Here is a 23,948-nt window from a genome sequence, read left to right as displayed (position 1 = left end):
GGTGGTGATCAGTGTACTTTTTATAATCTGCTTTTGCTTTGGCCAGAGTCTTTTGGATTAACATCCATTGTTTAGTAAGGGAGGTCCACCACTCCCCTAAGTCTCCCATTTGCTTGCTCTCTGGTTGCATGTCAAAAGGGAACGCTACTCCTTCATATCCATGCACTATTTTGAAGGGCGTTTCCCCTGTGGAACTGTGGACCGAGTTGTTATATGCGTATTCTGCAAAATGGAGCAGCTGGGTCCAATTATCATATTGAAAATTAATGTAGCATCTGAGAAATTGCTCTAATACTTGATTAGTTCTTTTGGACTGCCCGTCGCTCTCGGGATGGTGGGTGGAGCTAATTCCTTGTTCAATGCCGACTAGTTGCAAGAGCTCTCGCCAGAAATTGGCAACAAATTGTCCGCCCCGATCCGATATTACCTTGGAGGGAAAAGAGTGCAGCTTAACAATGTATTTCATGAACAGGTTGGCTAGCTTTTTAGCTGAAGGTATGGCCGTACACAGAATAAAATGGGCTTGTTTAGAAAATAAGTCCACCACTACTAATATGCAAGTGCAGCCTTTTGAGGGGGGTAAGTCTGTCATGAAGTCCATAGATATCACTTCCCATGGGCGATTTGGGATTTCTAGAAGTTGCAATAGCCCCGGTGGCTTTCCCCTCCTAGGTTTCGCCATAATGCAGGTAGGGCAGGATGCCACATATTGAGAAACATCTTTCCGCATTCCCGGCCACCAAAATTGTCTGTGGATTAAGTGTAATGTCTTTAAGTAACTGAAGTGACCAGCGGTATGGGCATCGTGACATTGCTGCAACACCTCTTTTCTGAGGCTAGCTGGAATGTATAATTTGTCCTCTTTTACCCATTCTCCCACTGCCGTTTGAGTCATTTTTACTCTGGGCACTTGCTCCCCCTCTTTTTCCACTTCGCTTTTCACTTTGGCTCTCCACCCCTTCAGCTCAGCCTGCAGTTTGGTTGTCTGGCTATGAGTTGTAACCGCACCTCCCAACTGGGTGGGGGAAAAGACAGTGTCGATATTCTCCTCCCTTTTGCTTTGAAATTGGGGCATGCGTGACAGAGCGTCTGCTAAGAAGTTCGATTTGCCAGGCAGGAAGTTAAAGGTGAAATTAAACTTTGAAAAGAATTCAGCCCAACGGAGTTGTTTGGCATTAAGCCGGCAGGGACTTCGGAGGACTTCCAGGTTCTCATGATCAGTCCACACTTCAAACGGGTGGCGAGCCCCTTCTAGCCAATGCCACCACATTGTAAGGGCTACCTTAACTGCAAACGCCTCCTTCTCCGATACATTCCAATTGCGCTCAGCCTCGGTAAATTTCCTGGACAGGTACGTGCATGGCCGTGCTTTACCATCCTCCCCCCTTTGAAGAAGCACTCTGCCAATGGCTGCATCACTTGCGTCCCCTTGTACTATAAAGGGGCGATTCTCATCTGGGTGCTGTAGGACCGGCTCAGAAGTAAATTGGTCCTTCAACTTTTCGAATGCCTCTTGGCAGTCGGGGCCCCAATTCAGTTTGTTAGTTGGCTTATTTGCTTGCTCCTCTCTCCCCTTCGTTTTTAGCAAGCCCATTAACGGAAGGGCACTTTGGGTGAACCCCTCAATGAACTGTCTATATAAATTGGCAAAGCCTAAGAAAGATTGCAATTGCTTTCGGGTGGTTGGCGTTTGCCAGTCTTTCACTGCCTGGATTTTGGCAGGGTCCATTTTTAACCCTTGCCCTGAAACTCGGTAGCCTAGATAGGCCAGTTCAGTTTTGTGGAACTCACATTTAGACAGTTTGATAGGGAGCTTGTGGTGCATCAGAGTGGCTAAAACCTCCTGAACCAGTTTAACATGCTTTTCTTTAGTTTCTGAGAAAATAAGAACATCATCAAGGTAAACCACTACTCCGACTTCCGGTTTGGGATCCATGGAGGTCTAACGCAGCTCTAAGAGCTGAGCTGTCCGGGCTGCTGTTTTGGAGGCTGGAGGGGCAAAAATTGCCCGCAGCCAACTGTTCTCAGGCGGAGAACAGGCTTAGAACGCTCAAGAACCTCAGGGCGCATTGATCTCGGGCGAGGGGGGGTCCTGTGCAATGGACTCTCTCCCGTCCCTTGAGGTCCCACCCGAAGACAGGTTTTGCCAAGATCTCTACAGCAGCTTAGGAGCCAATTCGGTTGGCATAAGATCTACATGCCCAAGCTTCAAACAGGGACAAGGGGAATTGACGTGAACTGAAGATTGAAACAGTGATTACAACCCGTGAAATCGACTAAGAAGGTAAAGATCACTATCTCTTGAAATGGGACAGATTACTTTAAGAAACGAAGCATTAAAGTTAATTTTAAAACTGCGACAGATTGATTATAAGGAGGGGAAATTCCGGCAAGAAATTTTTTTAAAAAAGGACTAAGCATAACGGAGTTATTAAAGAAATTTGATTATTGTTTACATACCTGTGGTGACAAAGAGATAGTGGACTGTGAGAAAGTTTTAACATCACGAGAACTGCTGTGTGTGGCTGAGGAACAGGAAGTACGTCATAACAATAGAGAAGCTGGAGAGAAGCGGCCTTTTCCACGTTACAGGAAGCAGAACAACGCCATTTTGGAAAGGGGAAGGGTCGTGGCTTCAGCGGAAGAGGAAGTAGGTCATCTTGGATTACAAGTAAAGGGGAAACAACCATAGAGAAACCATAGAGAAAAGATGCCCGACATTTTGGATTTTGCAATTGGTTTTTTTTAGAAATAAAACGAATTCGGGACTTTTAAAAGTAAAAGTATATAAAGCTAAACGCCACGGAGTTAAGAAAAAGGGCGGACTCGTGGGAGCGAGGCAAAGCTAGCCCCACGATGTCGAAAAAGGAGTGGCAAGCGGCAATTGAAAGTTTGGATAAAAAAGTTTCAGAAGGAATCAAAGAACTTAAAGATATGATACCAGAGTTGGCGAAAGAGTTTAAAGAGACACTTAAGAAAGAATTGGCGGAAGTGACGAAAGGTATGGAAAAGATACAAAATGACTTGCAAGCCACACAGCAAAGAGTCAATATAGTAGAAAATGCGGTGGACACTTTAACAGACACGCAACGAACTGAGATGAGGGTGATGAGGGGTAGAATGGCCGTTGCGGAAAGTAAACATATGGAGAAACAATTAAGGTTTCGTGGCCTGCCGGAAACTGAAGGAAAGACTGCCCAAGAACAGATTACAGAAGTGCTGGCTGAATACCTGGGGAAAGAGGAGGGGGAAATTGCGGCTATCCTAGACGTGGTATACAGAATAAACTCAAGATTTGCGACCCAGAGGAAATTACCAAGAGATATGATTGTGCAGTTTACGACTAGAAATACAAGAGAAATGATTGTGAGTAAACAATTTCAAGATCCATTAGAGGTCAACGGCAAGACTGTCATCATTATGAAGGAATTGCCCAGATCGGTGTTGCTAGACCAGAAAAAATACAAAGATTTAGTCCAGATTCTGAAGGATATGAAAATAAGATACAGATGGGAAATACCTGAAGGAGTGTCCTTTGAATCTGGTGGAGTCAAAAAGCGCATCAGATCTGAATTGGAGATGGAAAAGTTTATCAGGGACAATGAAAAGGACTTACCAACAGCAAGATCATGAATATGGAGTGCAAAATTTTATCTTGGAATGTAAATGGACTTAATTCACCCAACAAGAGAAAAAATATTTTCCACTGGCTATTAAAACAAAAATGTGACATTGTTTGTTTGCAGGAAAGCAAGATGTAAAATATTTAAAATTTGCAAAATTGGGAAGTGAATTTGTGGCTGCTGCAAAAAAGAAGAAAAAAGGTGTGGTGTTGTATATAAAAGAGGAATTACAGCCAAAGTTAGTGGTGTGTGATGTGGAAGCCAGATATTTAGCAGTGGAAATTATGTGGAATTTTAAGAAATTGTTGGTGATTGGAATATATGCACCCAATGGAGCAAAAGAAAGTTTCTTTGAGGACTTGGGAAAACAACTTGATGAGCTATCTTATGATCAGATAATTCTAGCTGGAGACTTCAATGGAGTTACTAACTTGGATGAAGATAAGAAATCTGTAACTGCACAAAAGAAAAGAGGACTATTACCAAAGTCTTTTTTTGTAATAAAGGAACAAGAAACTCTAGAAGACGTATGGAGGAGACAGAATCCTAAAAGTAGACAATATACATTTTATTCTGCAAGACATTCCACTTTATCACGAATTGACATGATCTGGGCCTCCAAAGACTTAGCGCTTTGGACTAAGGATGTGGAAATAATGCCTATGGTAGGCTCAGATCACAATCCAATCATGTGGAGATTTGGGAAAAGAATTAAAAGAAGAGGATGGAGAATAAATGAAGATCTATTGCAAGAAGAAGAAAACATTGAATTGCTGCGAAGAGAGACCAAGTTCTTTATACAACATAACATGAATAAGGAAGTATCAACAAATAAGGTATGGGACACTTATAAAGCAGTGACTAGAGGCATACTAATGGACTTAAATGCAAGAGTTAGGAAGAAAAAAGAGGAGAAGAGATTGGAGATTATGGAAAAAATAAAAGCCAAAGAGATACAACTTAAGAAGAGACCAGGAAAAAAGAAGATATATCAGGATATTAAAATCCTTCAAGAACAGTTGACGGCAATGAATAACAAAGAACTGGAATGGAATCTTAAGAGAATGAATCAAAAGTCATTTGAGGGTGCAAATAAACCTGGGAAATATTTGGCGTGGCAACTGAAGAAGAGAAAGGAGAAGAGAACCATAAATAAAATTTGTGAGGAGAATAAAACACACCTGGAGCAGACAGCCATTAGTAGAGCCTTTTTTAAATTTTATGCAAAGTTGTACCAAAAAAAAGAAGTGAATAAAGACTCAATAACGAGGTATTTGGAAAAGATGAAGCTCCCTGCAATTTCTGAAGGATGGAGAGATAAACTGAATAGAGAAGTGACGGAAGAAGAAATAAAAGAGGCAATACAGTCAACAAAATTAGGAAAGGCACCAGGTCCAGATGGACTGACAGCTAAATTTTACAAAGTATTGGCTAATGAATTGGCGCCCTTTCTGAAAGAAGTGATCAATGGAGTTATGCGAGATCAAAGGACTCCAGATACTTGGAGTGAAGCTAATATATCATTGATTCCTAAAGAGGGACAAGACTTGACTAATGTTAAAAATTACAGACCAATTTCGTTGCTGAACAATGACTACAAAATCTTTGCGAAGATATTGGCGGAGAGGGTAAAGGGATGGATGTCTGAATTTATTGCGGAGGAGCAAGCTGGATTTTTGCCAAATAGACAAATTAAAGATAATTTAAGGACAGTTATAAATGCTATTGAATATTATGATAAGCGTTGTGATAGAGAAGTCGGTTTCTTCTTCAGGGACGCTGAGAAAGCATTTGACAATTTGAACTGGGACTTTATGTTTGCCACTATGGAGAAGCTGCAAATGGGAGAAAAGTTCATTCGTGCAGTGAAAGAAATTTATAGGGACCAGAGTGAAGCAATTGTGGTGAATGAGGATGTGACAAAAAAATTGATAATAGGTAAAAGTACAAGACAGGGTTGCCCTTTGTCACCATTGTTATTTATTTTAGTCTTGGAAATACTGATGATTCAGATTCGAGAAGATGATGCAATCCGAGGAATAAAAATAAGAGAGTTTTCCTACAAGGTCAGAGCGTTTGCAGATGATATAATGTTAATTGTGGATGATCCAATTGAGAATATGCCAAAGGTAATGGAGAAAATTAGGGAATTCGGAGATTTGGCTGGATTTTATGTAAACAAAAAGAAGTCAAAGATATTATGTAAGAATATGACCAAACAGAAACAACAGGAACTAATGGAAATAACAGACTGCAAAGTAACAAATAAGGTAAAATATCTGGGAATTGAATTGACTGCGAAGAACATAGACCTATTCAAGAATAATTATGAGAAATTGTGGACTCAAATAGAGCGAGATTTGATTAAATGGAATAGGCTGAACTTGTCATGGTTGGGAAGAATTGCAGCAGTAAAGATGAATGTATTGCCGAAAGTGATGTTCTTGTTACAAACAATTCCAATTATCCGAGACTCTAAACAATTTGAAAAATGGCAAAGGAAAATATCGGACTTTGTGTGGGCAGGCAAGAAACCTCGTGTGAAAATGAAAGTATTACAGGATGCTAAAGAGAGAGGTGGAATGCAGCTACCCAATTTAAGATTATACGATGAAGCAATTTGTCTGGCTTGGATAAAAGAATGGATGACATTGAAGAATCGCAAGTTACTGGCTTTGGAGGGATATAAAAAACATTTGGATGGCATGCATATTTGTGGTATGACAAAGTAAAAGCAGATTCCATGTTTCTACACCACTATATTCGGAGAAGCCTCTTTTCAATTTGGAAGAAGTACAAAAATTACCTGCAAGACGGAATTCCCTCCTGGGTGGTTCCGTATGAAATAATAGATCCAAGAACTCTCGAAAGTGAACAACAGTGTTTAATTTACAAGGAGATAACACGACTAGAATTTTCAAAATTGAGAATAAAGACAGAAGAGGAGTTGTCTTCAAGTTATGGATGGTTTCAATATAGGCAGATTAGAGATCTTTATAACTCGGATTGTGCGGAGGGAGGAATAAGAACGGAGAATTCAGAATTAGAAGAGGTAATTTTTCAAGAAGGTAAAAAGGAAATTTCAAAGATCTATACAGTACTTTTAAAATGGTTTACAGAGGATGAGACAGTCAAAGTCCAAATGGTGAAGTGGGCGATAAACTTTCATAAAGAAATAACAATGGAGGCGTGGGAATACCTGTGGAAAATGACTTTGAAGATCATGACATGTACAAATATTAAAGAGAATGTCTATAAAATGATATATCGTTGGCATCTGACACCAAAGAAAATTGCGCTAGGAAATACTAATATGTCGAATAAATGCTGGAAATGTAAAAAGCATGAAGGATCTTTGTATCATATGTGGTGGACTTGTGGGGTAGCTAAGCTATACTGGGGAGAAATAATAGAAGCAATTAATGAGATTTTACAAATTCAAGTTAATAAAAACCCAGAATTGCTGCTACTGAACTTGGGAATGGAAGATGTTCCAGCGCAATATAGAACATTGTTATTTTATATGACCACAGCGGCTAGACTTTTATATGCGCAGAAATGGAAAGTACAAGAAGTACCGACTACTGAAGATTGGATCTACAAATTGCTGTACATGGCTGAGATGGACAAAATGACAACTTAAGGATCTTGATCCAGGACAGTTTAACATGGATTGGGAGAAACTGAAGCAATATTTGGAAAAAAAATGGGATGTGAAAGGAGAACTGTGGCAGTTTGAGAATTACTGAAATTTAATAAAAGAAGAGAGAAGTGACTTTACCGGGAAAGGGGGATTTAACTTTTAAATTCTAAGCTATTACTAGGGTTATGATAAAATTTTATTACATATAGTATTAAATAACATGTTTTATTATGAATATATAAGAGCACGCTAGCTGGGTACTTTTTTATTGTAGTCATGTTTTTAGTATAACAGATATTTTATACATTTAAAATAGATTGAGAATAAGAAATGTTTAAAGAAATTTATAGAATATAAGTCAAATTGATTATTATGATGACTGGGGAGAGTATAGAGTTTAAGTAAGGGAACAGAAAATGGATAAAACGTTATACTATTAATATTAAGATTACTAATATACGCTAGCAGTGTTTTACTTAGATTACAAGATCCAGTTAAGGAGTGTCTAAAGGAAATTCTGTGTTATAAAAGATAATAAGCTTAGAAGAAAGTTTAAGTGTATGTTTAATAGACTATATGTGGTATTAAGTAAGTAAGTAATAAGATAGACAAAGGGTTGGAAAACTGTTGGAAGTCAAACAAATGGGGGGAGGAAAGGGAGGGGGTTAGAAGCAGATATATACAAAGGGGTAATGTTTGTATTGAATGATTATATATTCTAATCCAATAAAAATTTCTTAAAAAAAAAAAAAGGTAAACCACTACTCCTTTGTATAAACATTTATGCAGGACTTCATTGATCATGGCCATGTAAACAGATGGGGCTCCAGATACGCCAAAAGGCATGACAAGATATTCTTACTGGCCTAAGGGCGTATTGAACGCGGTTTTCCACTCGTCACCTTCCCTGATTCTGACATGAAAATAAGCTTCTTTAAGGTCCAATTTTGAAAAGATCTTACCCTGTGCCACTACGTTTAGCAGGTCCTGGATCAATGGGATTGGGTAGGCGTTGGTCATCGACACCGCGTTGATACCTCGAAAGTCGGTAAAGTCTCAGCCCCCCATCTTTCTTTTTCACAAATAGCACCGGGGCTGCATGAGGGGAGTTAGTAGGATGGATGAAACCCCTCTCCAGATTCTTATCTATAAAATTTTGTAACTCCTCTCTCTCCCCTGGGCTCATGGAGTACAGTTTTCCCTTGGGGAGACTTCCCCCCGCAATCAGTTCAATTGCACAGTCAGTATTGTGGGGGGGGGGGGCAAGCTGACTGCCTCCTCCTCGCTAAAGGCTTGGCCCAATTAATGTCCTTTGGCCCAATTAATGTTGGGATTATGATCCCAAAGCCATCGGCTGCCCAGGATGAGGGGATACTTAGCCGCTTGACTGACGATATAAGATCGGCTTTCCCAATGTTTACCCATCCCTGTGGGCACCTGCTCTGTTTCTCGGACAGCTGGATTCATGTTGGAACCATCCATTTGTTCAAAAATAATGGGCTCTTTAATTCTCGGGTTTCTAATCCCAAGCCATTCACCAGAGCCAGTGCAATAATGTCTCTTGAACAGCCCGAGTCAATTAACACCTGCACTCGAATATGAGTTCCCCTTTTTGGATTGATTAATATTACTGGTACAAATAATATGGCACCTCTCTCTCTCACCTCTTCCGGGGTGGTTTCCTCTGTGATCTGCCATTGGGGCCTCTTCATGACAGATCCATCTCATTTCCCGATGGTGGGCTGGGAGTGTCTGCCTCCGCAAACTGGACATCTAGCTCCATTTTCACCTCCTCGGCGTCTAGCCCCTGTTCCAGACACCCCTTCCTCTGCATTCCTTTCCCTCGGCTGGTCCTCGGTGCAGGGACTGGACAAGTCGGTGGGGGAGCTGGTGGGGCTTGTGCTCGAAGAGGGCACTGAGCCGCAAAATGCCCACTGTTGCTACATTGCAAACAAAGTCCCTGTCTGCATCGGGTCTCCCTAGCTCCCCTGACTATCGGAGTCCATTGGGCCCCCCTCGCCACAGGAGGGGGTTTTCTGGTTCCCATAGCCTGTTGCCGCTCCACAAGGCAGACTACTTGAGTGCGGTTTTCCACTTTGCACGCCAATTGTATCCAACCCAGAAGTGTTGGGGGATCATCTTGCATTAAAGCTATATTCAGTAACCTGGGATTCATTCCACTCCTGAACATCACTATCTTCCTTCCTTGCAATGAGGGCACTTGGCTGCCAACTGACGAAACTTAGCCGCATACTCCCTTACGGGTTGTGTTCCCTGCCAAAGAGTTTGCAGCTCGGTACAGGCTTGCTTCTCCTCCAAGGGGTCCTCGTACTGGGCTCTCAGGGCTGCGATAAAGTCCTGTAAGGTGTCCCAGTTCGGGAGCCCCCGAGTAATATAGAGTCACATACCACTCCACTGCTTTGCCTTCCAGCCGGGATGACAAATGAGTAACCCGACACTCCTCATCCGGGAAAAGGTAGCCCCACCGGTTGAAAAACTGGAGAGCCTGCACCATGAAAAATCCCAGTTTATGGGTGTCCCCATCAAAGGTGGCCTCCAACTTAATCCACCCCATAGGCAATTCCGCTCCTCCTGGCCTGCCCTGGGTTGCCTGCCACGCTGGAGGTGGAGGGCCAAACAGCAGCGGGGGCCCCGGTTGTGGCTGTGGTTGCAGGGGAGCTGGCACCCATCCTGGAACTTGTTGAGGTCTGGGTGGTGGCTGTACCAGCCTTCGCAGTGCAACCCCAGCCTGTCTGGCGAGTCCCTGCCGCCTCGGACCGGACCACCTCACCTGCATCAGCTGGCCTGCTGGCGGGACTCCGGGAACAGGTCCAGCCCCTCCTGGCGCTCCTGGACCAACGGGCCCTTGAGGACGAGGAACAGGCAATGGTTGCGGTGGCAGCTGTTGCGGTGGCAGTGGTGGGCCCGGGGCAGGAAGAGGTGGTGGCTGCTGGGGTCGCGGAGTGGGGATTGGCTGAGGTGGCGGTGGAAGTGGCTGTTGGACCACTTGTTGGACCACCTGTGGAGCCGGAATCGGCTGAAGGGGCGGCGGTGGTTGTTGCAGTTGTGGGGCCAGAATAGGTTGGACCAGCAGCGGTGGAGGTGGCTGCTGGACTAGCTGCGGGGCCGGAATCAGCTGAAGAAGCAGGGGTGGTTGTTGTGGCTGCGGGGCAGGAATTAGTTGAGGCGGCGGCAGAGGCTGAATAGGTTGAGGTGGTGGCGGTGGTGGCAGTTGCTGTTGGGGAGCCAGACCTGGGGGCTGTTGGGGCCCAGGCTGGGCTTGTCCCTGCGGGCCAGGCCCCTGGAGCAGGCAGAGCAGGGGGCTGCTGAAGTTGAGCTTGGCCCCGAGAGGCTGCGACCCCGGCCACGTGTCCCCGCTGAGCCGACTGTGAAGCTCCCTCACCCTGCACCAATAGGCCGATGAGATAAACGGCTTGAGCTAAATCCTCTTCCATCGCTCCCATCCTGTCTTCCAGCCAGTGATAATGAGCAGGAGTACCAGGCTCCGTTTCTTTCTGCTGCTTGACCGGCTCCATCTGGTCAGGCCGCAGCAAGGTCTCTTCCCAAGGCCGCTGCCAATTGTCTGCTTCTTCTTCTGCGTCCACCGGTATCCAGTCCGAAGGTCCTTCAATGATCGGTGGCTCTACCCCTCCTTCCACAGGAGGCCCTTCTTCCTCTGACGTGCTGGCTATCCAGCCCTTTGCTATGCCTGTCACCGCCAGTATTCCATACTGCACCACATGGGCTTGATTTTGCAAGTGATTCCAACGTGGATCTCTCCCCTGGGATCCGATGCCATTGTCCCAGGTTCTGGCTGAACCTACATCGGTGTAGTCCCAACTCAAAAGTTCATTGCACGGGGCCTCCCAGTCCTGAGGCCTGATAGTATCCTCCCGGGGATCACACTCCACTAGCTGCCCGGCCTCTGCATCCCACCAGTACCACGGCTGGGAACTGGACCGTGTTGCGCCTGCAGAGAGCTTGGACAGGCAACCCATTTCCCAAACAGGGCCTCCCGTTGCTCCCTGGTCCGTCGATCCAACGGTTCTGCTTAAATCGATCATCGAATGGGAGAACGTGGTGCCGGCCCGTCGCTCTCTGGTTTCCCGGGGTCTGGAGCCCCACTGCTGCAGGGTGGGCAGCAAAATCAGCTGGTCGCCACCATGAATCCCACTCGGCCTTGACTGGGCATCCCCGATGATCGCTCTATCCTGCTCAGTACCACTGGCAGGCACATTCTGAGACCCCACACCCTCCTCCAGGATCGGACTGATCAATCATCTTCACTGGTATCCATCCTCCCTGGGTGAGGGGTCGGGGGAGTTAAAGGAGATTCTCAACAAAATGTCAGACTATGGAATCCCTGTTATCTAGAGTCCATCTCCCCCTTCTGCAAGAAGCGAAAAGTTTCTTGATTCCTAAAGGTTTATTGAAAGACAGCATTCAAGATACAAGTATCCATTATTTCAAGGCCTAAACGGAACTTGACTGAACAGAAGCTTTGTTGAGAATGAGATACAAAATGAAACCTGTGATACATCAAACCCTTCAATCCCAGCCTCTCCCCATAGTTCTGTATGATGAGAAATTGGACATGGGAAGGTTTGGGCCGTCAAGGTCGCCGGCTGAAGAGACAGATAAAGGGTATTCTCTCCCATGGAAACTGCGGTCAAAATAACATCTGGACCTGAACATAAGAACATAAGAACATAAGCAAAGCCATGTTGGATCAGGCCAGTGGCCCATCCAGTCCAACATTCTGTCACACACAGTGGCTAGAAATCCAGTGCCATCTAAAGGACTGTCAGTGAGGCCAGGACACCAGAAGCCCTCCCACTGCCTTCCTTCCAGCACCAAGACAACAGAGCACCACCTCCCCACAAAGAGAATACCATCTATCTCCTGTGGCTAATAGCCACTGATGGACCTCTGCTCCATATATTTGTCCAGTCCCCTCTTGAAGCTGGCAATGCTTGTAGCTGCCACCACCTCCTGTGGCAACGAATTCCATGTGTTTATCACCCTTTGTGTAAAGTAGTATTTTCTTCTATCTGTTCTAACCCGACTGCTCAATAATTTCATAGAGTGCCCACGAGTTCTTGTATTGTGAGAAAGGGAGAAAAACACATCTTTCTCTACCTTCTCTAACCCGTGCATTATCTTGTAAACCTCTATCATGTCTCCCCTCAGTCGTCTTTTCTCCAGGCTAAAGAGCCCCAAGCGCCTCAATCTTTCCTCATAGGGAAAGTGTTCCAACCCTTTAATCATTTTAGTTGCCCTTCTCTGTACTTTTTCCAGTGCTATGATATCTTTTTTAAGGTGTGGCGACCAGAACTGTACACAGTACTCCAAATGAGGCCTCACCATCGATTTATACAGAGGCATTATGATACCGGCTGATTTGTTTTCAATCCCTTTCCTAATAACCCCTAGCATAGCATTAGCTTTTTTTATGGCAGTCGCACACTGTGCTGACGTTTTTAGTGAGTTATCTATCATGACTCCAAGATCTCTCTCTTGGTCAGTCTCCGCCAGTTCAGACCCCATCAACTTGTATTTATATTTTGGATTTTTGGTTCCAATGTGCATTACTTTGCACTTGGCTACATTGAACCTCATTTGCCACATGGATGCCCACTCTTCTAGCCTCGACAGATCCCTTTGGAGTGCCTCACAATCCTCTCTGGCTTTCACCACCCTGAACAATTTCGTGTCATCTGCAAATTTAGCCACTTCACTGCTTAATCCCAATTCCAAATCATTAATAAACAAGTTAAAAAGCATTGGACCCAATACCGACCCCTGTGGCACCCCACTGCTCACCACCCTCCACTGTGAGAAGTGCCCGTTTATACTCACTCTCTGTTTCCTATTAATTAGCCAGTTTTCGATCCACAAGAGGACTTGGCCCTTTATCCCATAGCTACTGAGCTTACTTAGGAGCCTTTGATGAGGAACTTTGTCAAAAGCTTTCTGGAAGTCAAGATAAACAATATCTATCGGATCTCCCTTGTCCACTTGTTTGTTCACTCCCTCAAAGAACTCTAACAGATTGGTGAGACAAGATCTTCCCTTACAGAACCCATGCTGAGTTTTCCTCATCAGCTTTTGGTCATCAATGTGCCCACTAATTTTATTTTTGATAATAGTTTCCACCAACTTACCCGGTATTGACGTCAGGCTGACTGGCCTGTAATTTCCCGGATCTCCCCTGGAACCTTTTTTAAAGATGGGGACAACATTAGCTACCTTCCAGTCCTCAGGAACAGATGCAGAGTTTAATGACAGATTACATATTTTTGTGAGGAGATCTACAAGTTCACACTTGAGTTCTTTCAGAACTCTTGGATGTATGCCATCTGGGCCCGGTGATTTATCAGTTTTTAAATTATCTAGCAGTCGCATAACCTCCTCTCTCGTCACCTCAATGTGACTCAGGTCTTTCAAAACCCCTCCCAAAGTCAGTGCTTCCGGAGTGGGCATGCACTTCTTATCTTCCACAGTGAAGACGGAAGCAAAGAACGCATTCAGCTTCTCGGCCATTTCCCTATCACCCTTTAGTAATCCTTTTACGCCTTGGTCATCCAAGGGCCCCACTGCCTCCCTAGCTGGTTTCCTACTTCTAATATATTTAAAGAATTGTTTATTGTTTTTCTTTATGTTCTTTGCAATATGCTCCTCATATTCCCTTTTTGCCTGTCTGATCACAGACTTGCACTTTCTTTGCCACAGCTTATGCTCCTTTTTATCAACCTCACTCCGACTAGTTTTCCACTGCCTAAAAGAATCCTTTTTACCTTTTACAGCTTCTATTACATTGCTTGTTAACCATGCTGGCCTTTTCCTAAACCTATTTGTGCCTTTCCTAACCAGCGGTATATATTTAATTTGAGCTTCCAGGATTGTAGTTTTAAATAGTCTCCAAGATTCCCCAAGTGTTTTGACCTTTTTTACTTTCCCTTTCAGTTTCTTCTTCACGTACCCCCTCATCTCAGAAAAGTTACCCCTTTTGAAGTTAAACATGGCTGTGTTGGTCTTATTTGGCAATTTCCTATTTATACATATGTTGTACTCAATAACATTATGGTCACTGTTCCCAAGTGGTGCAATCACATTTACATCTCTCACCAGGTCTTCAGCATTACTGAGGACCAAATCCAGGATCACCTCTCCCCTAGTAGGTTCTGTAACCATCTGTTCCATAGCACAGTCATTGAGACAGTCTAGAAACTCACTTTCTCTCCCCCGATTCGAACACCCATTGGCCCAGTCAATGTGTGGGTAGTTAAAATCACCCATTACAACACAGTTTTTTTGTTTAGCAGTCATCTTTAATCCTGTCATCATTTTATAATCCTCCTCTATTTTCTGATCTGGAGGGCGATAACAAACTCCCACAGTTAAGTTTCCATTTGGGCCCGTAATTTCAACCCAGGAAGAAAAAGGCTAACATCTACAAATTAAGTATGGCGTAACTCTGGTTAAGGAACTGCATATTAAAAGAGATCCTGACATATCCAACTTGAATTACAATGATATATATATAGGGGGAGACTTTAATGCAGTGGTAGATAAAAGTTTGGATAGGAAACAGGTGAAGAACGGGAAAAAAGGGGGGACCCCTCCCCAAGACATTTTTTGAATTTGCAGAGGAACTGGCCCTTGTGGATTTATGGAGAATTCGAAACCCGAATTCAACCAATTATACCTTCTACTCTGATAGACACAAATCACAAATAGATATGTGCTGGGCCTGAACATTGGCAGTGGCGGACATGGAAGAAATAGATATTTTACCGCAAGTGATTGGAGATCACAACCCTCTGATAATAAGGATAAAAGGAGAAAGAAGACCATTATGTGGTGACTGAATATAGGCCTATTAAAGGACAAAAAATTTAAAGATATGGTTTCCAAAGAAATGGAATGGTTTTTTTAAACAAAATCTAAACAATGGAACAACTGTGGATATAGTGTGGGATGCAAGTAAAGACCTTTTTAGAAGACTGGCCATTAGATATGCAGCACATAAAAAGAAAGAGAGAAATAAAGACTACCAGAAATTGGAAAGGAATTAAAAGGAAGAGGAAGACAACCTAAAAGACACCCCTGGAAAAGATACAGTAAAACTGAAGATAAAGATACTGCAATATAAACTTAACCTGATATTAACAGAGGAGATGGAGAAAAAAATTAAATTAGCAAAATTAAATTACTTTGAAAACGCAAATAAACCCACAAGGTGACTAGCTTACAAATTAAGAAGAGAAAACTAAAAGACAAATAATATTGAGGGATGAAAAAGGAGAAGAGAAAATACTTCAGGAGGAAATAAAGAAGGTGGTAGAACTCTTTTATAAAAAGCTTTATGGGAAAATGACTGTCCATCCAGAGCAACAAGAAGCCTGTTTAAAGAACATGCAACTGAAGAAATTTAAGGAAGAACAGGGAAAAATTTTAAATGATCCAATTACTATGAACGAAATAGCACAGGCAATTAAAAGACAAAATAAGGGAAAATCTCCAGGACTAGATGGCATTCCAGCTGAATTCTACCCATGTTTTGAAGAGACCCTAATAGCCCCATTCAAGTGCTTGATGGAAAAAATATGGGATAGAGAATCCTTGCCAGAGACTTGGAAAGAAGCCACGATTTCTCTAATACCAAAGGAAGGAACAGACTTGAAAGAAATTAAAAACTACAGATCAATCTCACTGTTGAATGTAGATTATAAAATCTTTGCAACTATACTCTCATGGCGAATGAAGAAAATACTGGACCAAATGATCCATCAAGACCAAGCGGGTTTTCTAACAGGAAGACAGACTAGCCACAGCATAAGGAAAATATTAAATATCTTGAATACTATGAGGCCCACCCAGAAAAACAGCTAGCTCTAATGTTTCTTGATATGGATAAAGCTTTTGACAATCTTAACTGGCAATTTATGTTTAAACAATTAGGAGAGATGCAATGTGGAGAACATTTTCTTAGAATAATCCAAAAAAATAATGATAAACAAAAAAACAGAATTGTAGTTAACGGCTAATTAACAGAACCAATAAAAATTGAAAAAGGAATGAGACAAGGCTGTCTGCTATCACTTCTTCTGTTCATACTAACATTGGAAACACTTATGGATAAGATACGAAATTCAGATGAAATTAGAGGAGTTAGAATTAAGAATGATAACTATATGACATTAATAAAAGCAATTTTAGATTCGGTTTCGTTTTCCCGGCCATGTCGGACGCTCCTCTCCGCAGGTCTGGGAGGAAGCGCCCGAGCAGCCTGACCGGGTGGTTGACCTGCGAGGGTTAACCCCCAGGACTCCCAGTGAAGGGGTCAGGGTCCGGAGCGCGGCGGGAAGAGCCCCCTGCAGTCGATGCAGGGGGTAAATTGCCCATTTGCTCCTACGGAGGCCGGTAGACTTGCACAGCACATCGCGTGCTGCTGGGCCATGGAGAACGGCAAGAAGCAGATTTAAGGTGAAAACCTGTAAGTAGCGAATCCCTTCTGTCATTCCAAGCGTATGAGAAGGATTGGTGGGAGTTGAAGCTAAGAAGGTTCAGATATCTTCCCCTTCATTGAGTTTTGGAACTTAGTTGGCGGACTCCCCCCCCCCTAAGATGGCGACGAAAAAGCAGAGCCCTGCTGTGGGCAAATCTGTTTCGGCTGCTTTGCAGGGGAAAGGAGAGTCTCTTGAAGAGCTGGTTAAACGGTCGGTCGTCGAAGCTATGAAGCCCTTTGTTGATAAGCTAAATGAAATCGGTCAAAGGGTTGGCTCAGTTGAGAATCAAGTGAAAACCATTAAAGACGCAGCGTCAGGGGCAGAGCAGTCTGCTCGCGAAAACGCAGTACTCATGAAAGCAACAAACAAAGAAGTAAAGCTTTTGGAGAATCAATTGATATGGTTACAAGTGGATCGTGCTCAGACGGTATTGCGTCTTCAGAATGTGAAGGAGGAGGAAAGTGAAAACTTAAAGGACTTGGTGTCGGAACTTTTGGCGTCATCCGCAAAGGCAACTAAAGAAGAGTTAAAAAGCGACATTTTGGAAGTCCGCCGGACATCTTCAAAATATGCAATGAAGCGTCAGCTGCCTCGCGAGATTATTATCGATTTTTCATCTAAGAAGACTCGGGACACCATCTTATATAATTCGTACAATGTGGATTTGGACTTTCTGGATAACAAGGTTAAGATATTGAAGGACATTCCATTTTTAGCTCGGAAAAGAAGATTCAAATATAAAAGGTTTGCAGCTCTTCTGAGGAAGCGTGAAATAAAATACAAATGGTTATTTCCGGAAGGTATCTGGTTCAGTTATAAAGACCAAACCTACAAGATAACATTGGAAGTACAGCTAAGGGACTTTGTGTTTAATCATCAAGAGTTCCAGCAAGGAGAGGATTTAGAATCTGATGGGGGGAAATGGGGAGGAGGGAGCGAGCACAGCTATTGTAGCTGTTCAGAGAGAGCTGCGACCAAGACGCGGGCGGGGGGGGGGAGAAGACCTGATCCTGACTGTAATTTGTATTTTATAAGATCTACCGATCTAATAGCATATTAAAAAGTCTTAACTTTAAATAATTGTAGTATGAAGGGAATGCAATACTTGTAGATGTAGTTTTTTATATGTTGTTTCTTCCCTTTCCCCCTGTTCCCTTTTCCCTTTTTTGTAGTGTTAGTAATTAAAAATAAATAAATAAAAATAAATAAAAGCCATTTTAAAAGATCTGGAAAGATGGAAAGACTTGTAGATATCATTGCTGGGAAGAATTGTGGTGATAAAAATGAATGTTCTACCCAGAGTCCTATTCTTGTTCCAAAACATACCAGTAGGGGTACCCCAAGCTTTTTTCAAGGAACTTAACCAGGCTGTACTGGTATTAATGATGGTTTGGGAAAGATTAAGACTTGTCTTTTATGAGAAAATGCCTTTGTGGGTCTCCCCAATCAAAGCATTTACACAACCTAACTTGAAAAAAAGAGGGGAAAGCCCCTACCTATAAGGTACTGTTGAAACCAGCTGGTCTATTAAAAAATTCAAAAGAAATGAGAGAGTTAGACATTGAGTTGGGATGGTGGGGCCAGGCACCATTGGAATCTAAATATAAAAAAGACAAAAAAACGGGCTTCTACGAAAAGGATGAGAATATTGACATGATAATATGTGGTGCTGATGTTAAAATAATAAAGAAATTATATAGTATGCTTTTAAACGCAAAATTACAGGGGGAGGAAGTTAAACATACCATGATAAAATGGGCAGAGAATGTGGGACACACAATTGACTTAGAGCAATGGTTGCAAATGTGGAAGGGCAATTTCAGGATGAAAAAAGCAGCTTCTTTGAAAGAAAATATTTACAAAATGTTCTATAGACGGCATCGAACTCCTATTAGGATAGCTAACATGCCTTTAAATATGTCAAATAAATGTTGGACATGTGAGAGTAACCAGGGTTCATATTATCATATGTGGTGGACATGTAAAAAAGCAGCAGAGTTCTGGAAGATGGTCCACAAAATGTCTCAACAGATACTTAAGATGTCATTGCCTTTGAAACCAGAACTCTTTTTATTAAACCACATATTGGTTCTAGTTAATAAAAACCAAAAACATTTGATTTTGAATATAATCATAACAGCCAGAATACTATATGTGAAACTTTGGAAAACGACAGTCATCCCAACTCAAGAATACCTGATTGAAAGGATTCTTGAGATAACTGAAATGGATAAATTGTCAAGTTTATTGAAAGACATAGACATTACAATATATAATGACATTTGGGACCCATTTTATAGCTGAATACAGAGAAAATCTGAAGAAACTTAGCTTTTAGTTAGGATGAAGACTTTATTGGACATTATTTAAAATGATTGGAAAAATTTGCAAATAAGTGGCTGATCTGCAGAACACGTTGAAGAAATAGATAGTACAGTGCAGTGTATTAGTGATATATAATATGAATTTCTTTTTCCCATCCTCTTTATTCTGTATCCTTTATCTTCTAGTAAAAAAATAAAAAAAATTTAAAAAAACAATTCTCTGAGTTGGTTCCAAAGCTGGTTGATCTTACCAAAGCCCATTCATGCCAGGTCACTCTAAGCAACTTGGAGTTGGCATGGAGCTGGAAGCCCTCTTCTCACATAGCTGATAGTTGGCAATAGCTACAAGATAGCAAGGCTGGTCAAGAGTGGAACGGTGTGGAATGGTAAACCGTCTAGAAACAGATTGGCTTCTTAACTCTCAGGGAACCAATCAGGGCTTGTTTCTTAATTGGACACTACATCCCTGTGAAAGATTAGAGAGTATGGGAAGAGCTGAGATTATCACCAGGCACTGGGCTTCTCAAGGCCACTTTCCCAGAAAATGAAAGCAATGCAGGGGCAACTAATTAACAGTGTCTGTGCCTTTCTCAGCAAACAGGCCTAATAAGATTTCTTACAGCAACGAAGCTTGAACCAAAGTTTTTTACTCTATATTCATTGGAACAAGGCCTGCTCCTTACAGTACAATTCATACTCATTTTACTTGTGAACAGATATTTCTATCTTTTTTAAAAAATAAGTATTTTTTTTACTAAGAAGGAAGGGGTACAGAATAGAGGGGTTGGGGGAAAGAAATTCATATTTATAACTAATACATCGCACCATTCAATCTAATATATTTCTTGTTACATCCATGTGTTCTGCAGATCAGCTATTTATTTGCATATTTCCCCCTTCATTTTAGATAATGTCCATAAACGTCTTCATCTTAGCTAAAAGCTAGGTTTCTTCAGACTTCTTTTGTATCCAGCTGTAAAAAGGCTCCCAAACATCATTATATATTGTAATGTCCATGTCTTTCAATAAACTCGACAATTTATCCATTTCAGCTGTCTCAAGAGTTCTTTCAGTCAGTTTCTCTTGCGTTGGAATGGCTGTCGTTTTCTAGAGTTTCGCGTATAGTATCCTGGCTGTTATGGTTATATTCAAAATCAAATGTTTTTGGTTTTTATTAACTGGAACCAATATGTGGTTTAATAAAAAGAGTTCTGGTTTCAAAGGCAATGAAATCTTAAATATTTGTTGAGTCATTTCTACCTTTTTGATTTTCTTCTTTTTAAAATGTGATTTCCGTCTCTCTTTTGCAGCTGCATATGTGAGGGAGTTGGCAAGTGACAAGGAACCAGGAAGAGCAATTATGGAAAGAGATGAAGATCTGAAGGGAGAAGCAAAACCAGGGGACCAAGTGGTACCAAAGAAGTGGCAGAGAATCAAAAGGAAAGCAAAACGGAAGCAGAGGAAGAAATTCCTTGCCCATCAGAGCAGGAAGATCGCTGAGGTCCCAGGCAAACTCCGAGTCAAAATATGTCAGAAAATTACAACATGGCGGAAAACATATGAATGCCTGAAGTGTGGGAAGGCCTTTCTTCAGAATAGCAAGTTGGCTAAACATCAGAGGATGCACACAGGGGTGAAGCCATATAAATGCTTCGAGTGTGGTAAGAGCTTCTCTTGGACTGGCAACCTAACTAGCCATCAAAAGCTTCACACAGGGGCGAAGCCATATAAATGCTTGAAGTGTGGGAAGAGCTTCTCTCACAGTGGTGTTTTGACAAAACATCACAGGATTCACACAGGGGAGAAGCCACATAAATGCTTGGAGTGTGGAAAGAGCTTCTCTCTCAATGGTAACCTCACTATACATCGTAGGATTCACACAGGAAAGAAGCCATTTAAATGCTTGGAGTGTGGAAAGAGCTTCTCTTGGAATTACGGCCTCACTGGCCATCAAAAGGTTCACACGGGGGAGAAGCCATATAAATGCTTGGAGTGTGGAAAGAGCTTCTCTTGGAATTACAGCCTCACTAGCCATCAAAAGGTTCACACAGGGGAGAAGCCATATAAATGCTTGGAGTGTGGAAAGAGCTTCGCTCGCAATGGCAACCTCACTCTCCATCAAAAGGTTCACACGGGGGAGAAGCCATATAAATGCTTGGAGTGTGGAAAGAGCTTCTCTTGGAATTACGGTTTCACTAGCCATCAAAAGGTTCACACGGGGGAGAAGCCATATAAATGCTTGGAGTGTGGAAAGAGCTTCTCTTACAATGACAGCCTCACTAGCCATCAAAAGGTTCACATAGGTGAGAAGCCATATAAATGCTTGGAGTGTGCAAAGAGCTTCTCTCGCAGCGGTGACCTCACTAAACATCACAGGATTCACACAGGGGAGAAGCCATATAAATGCTTGGAATGTGGGAAGAGCTTCACTTGGAATAGTGGGCTCAGGAAACATTACAGTATACACACAGGGGAGAAGCCATATAAATGCTTGGAGTGTGGAAAGAGCTTCTCTCACAATGACAGCCTCACTAGGCATCAAAAGGTTCACACAGGGGAGAAGCCATATAAATGCTTGGAGTGTGGGAAGAGCTTCTCTGACAGTCGTGACCTCACTAAACATCACATGATTCACACAGGGGAGAAGCCATATAAATGCTTGGAATGTGGGAAGAGTTTCTTTCACAGTGGCGACCTCACTAAACATAACAGGATTCACACAGGGGAGAAGCCATATAAATGCTTGGAATGTGGGAAGAGTTTCTCTGACGGTGGTGCCCTCACTAATCATCATAGGATTCACACAGGGGAGAAGCCATATAAATGCTTGGAATGTGGGAAGAGTTTCTCTGACAGTGGTGCCCTCACTAATCATCATAGGATTCACACAGGGGAGAAGCCATATAAATGCTTGGAGTGTGGAAAGAGCTTCTCTCGCAATGGCAGCCTCACTATACATCATAGGATTCACACAGGGGAGAAGCCATATAAATGCTTGAAATGTGGGAAGAGCTTCTCTTGCAATGGCAGCCTCAATAGCCATCAAAAGGTTCACACAGTGGAGAAGCGGTAGAAATGCTTGGAGTGTACAAATAGCTTCTCACTGAAGGGCAGATTAACTAGCAATCAAAAAGTTCATGCGGGGAAGAATACTTACAAATGATGGTAGTGTGGGAAGAGTTTTTCATATACTGGTGACCTCGTTATCGAAGAATTCACATGGAAGAAGACATATAAATGCTTGGAATGTGAAATGGCACCCTAAGTAGCCAGCAAAAGGTTCACACCGGGGAGGTTCCATATAAATACTTAGAAAGTGGGTAGAGCTTCAGTGTGAGCAGCAGCCTTACCGTACAACTCGAATTGCCCACTGGGAAATAGCCATCCCATCACCAGTTAATCTTGCTTGTTCGTGCCATAAAGTGTTTTATGGTAGCTTACCCTGATGAGGAAGATCTCATCATCTTCCTTCCTTTATCTTCCTTCCTAAAGGAATTCCTTCCTTTATCTTCATCTCCCCTACATCTTTTCTGTTAACATCCAACAGTGTTAAATACTAGCCCCGGTGAGCAAAACATGCATATTTTTCTCTTTTCAAAGCTCCTTGTGTTAATGGATCATTCACCGGAGTTGTGAGATTGATTAATGCTTCATCCTTCTTCCATAATGATGAGTAGTGTAATTTTCCAGTGGGAAGAATGGTATGTGCTGTTTACTAAGAAATCTAACATCTTTCATATTTGACAATGTAAAAATATGGTGTGTCTTGTATTTAGCTGATGCTTCAGATTTTTAATTATGTGACATTCTACGAAGCTGAGAGTGATGCTGTTGCACATACTAGATAAGCTTCATAAATCTTTTTAAAAGTTGAGAAAAATTTAAGTGAGCAGGTTATGATTAGTCAGTTCTAGCAAATAAAGGAACGTTTATTTACCACTGTCCACTATTTTTAATTAGATGTCCAAAGATAAAAAGAACATCTGTGTTATACAACTTGCTACCAAGCTACATTAAAGTTCATACACAGTTCACTAGAATACCCATTCTAATATATAAAAGGTAAGCCGTATTCCAGATCACTCACCTGTTATCCTGGTGCACCTCCAGAGGGCACTACTGGAGCGGGAAGCCTAGATGAGAAAGACTGTGCCTCCAGAGAATGCACCCTAGTGGGGGCACAGGCAAAGCAGACCATCCTGCCCCTCCCCCACCTTCACAGGGCAGTGATCGAGGCAAGGATGCAGTAATGCTGTATAAACCACCCAGCCGGGATCAGGTGCGGATCAGGAGGCAATGCCCGCACCATTCAGGCAGGATCAGGCGCATAGCAGGTGGCAATGCCCACTCACACTTCACCCAGCAGGAATCAGCAGCAGAGCATGTAGTAATATTGTACTCCCCCTTCAGCCAGAAAGTATCAGGCATGGAGCAGGTGGCGATGCCTGCCTCTCTTCACCCAGCCATGATCCTGCACGGAGTAAGAGGCAATAGTTGCCCCACTTTCACCTGGTCGGGATCATCCACAGAGAAGGTGGTAATCCGCCCCCCACTTCACCCTGTTAGGATTAGGCATAGAGCACGCTGAAATGCTCACCCCCTTCACCGGGCAGGAATTGGACACAGAGCAGGGGGCAATGCCCGCCCTCTTCACCTGGACTGGATTATGTGCGGAGCAGGTGGTAATACCAGTTCCCTTCATCTGGCCGTGATCAGGCATTGATCAGGTGGAAATGCCCGCTCCACTTCACCCGGTAGGAATCAGAAGCGTAACATATGGCCTTCTCATTTGGCTCCTCCATAACCCCTTAGCCCTTCCAAGGTGTTTCCCTTAGCCTAAATTGCA

General features: G+C 42.8%; 1 protein-coding gene across 1 annotated transcript in view; it reads left to right on the top strand.

Annotated features, from left to right (window-relative positions):
• LOC129327253 (zinc finger protein 883-like) overlaps positions 1-23,038 on the top strand; it is a 29,841-nt gene extending 6,803 nt beyond the window's left edge. Inside the window, exon 3 of the mRNA XM_054975739.1 lies at positions 20,413-23,038. Coding sequence (XP_054831714.1) covers positions 20,413-22,175 — 1,763 coding nt within the window. The 3' untranslated portion in view covers positions 22,176-23,038. The remainder of the gene's footprint in view (positions 1-20,412) is intronic.
• Positions 23,039-23,948: the final 910 nt, after the last annotated feature.

This window comes from Eublepharis macularius, chromosome 4, assembly GCF_028583425.1.
Source record: "Eublepharis macularius isolate TG4126 chromosome 4, MPM_Emac_v1.0, whole genome shotgun sequence".
Lineage (NCBI taxonomy): Eukaryota > Metazoa > Chordata > Lepidosauria > Squamata > Eublepharidae > Eublepharis > Eublepharis macularius.
Note: the sequence above shows the minus strand (reverse complement) of the source record. Positions and strands in the feature narration are given on the sequence as shown.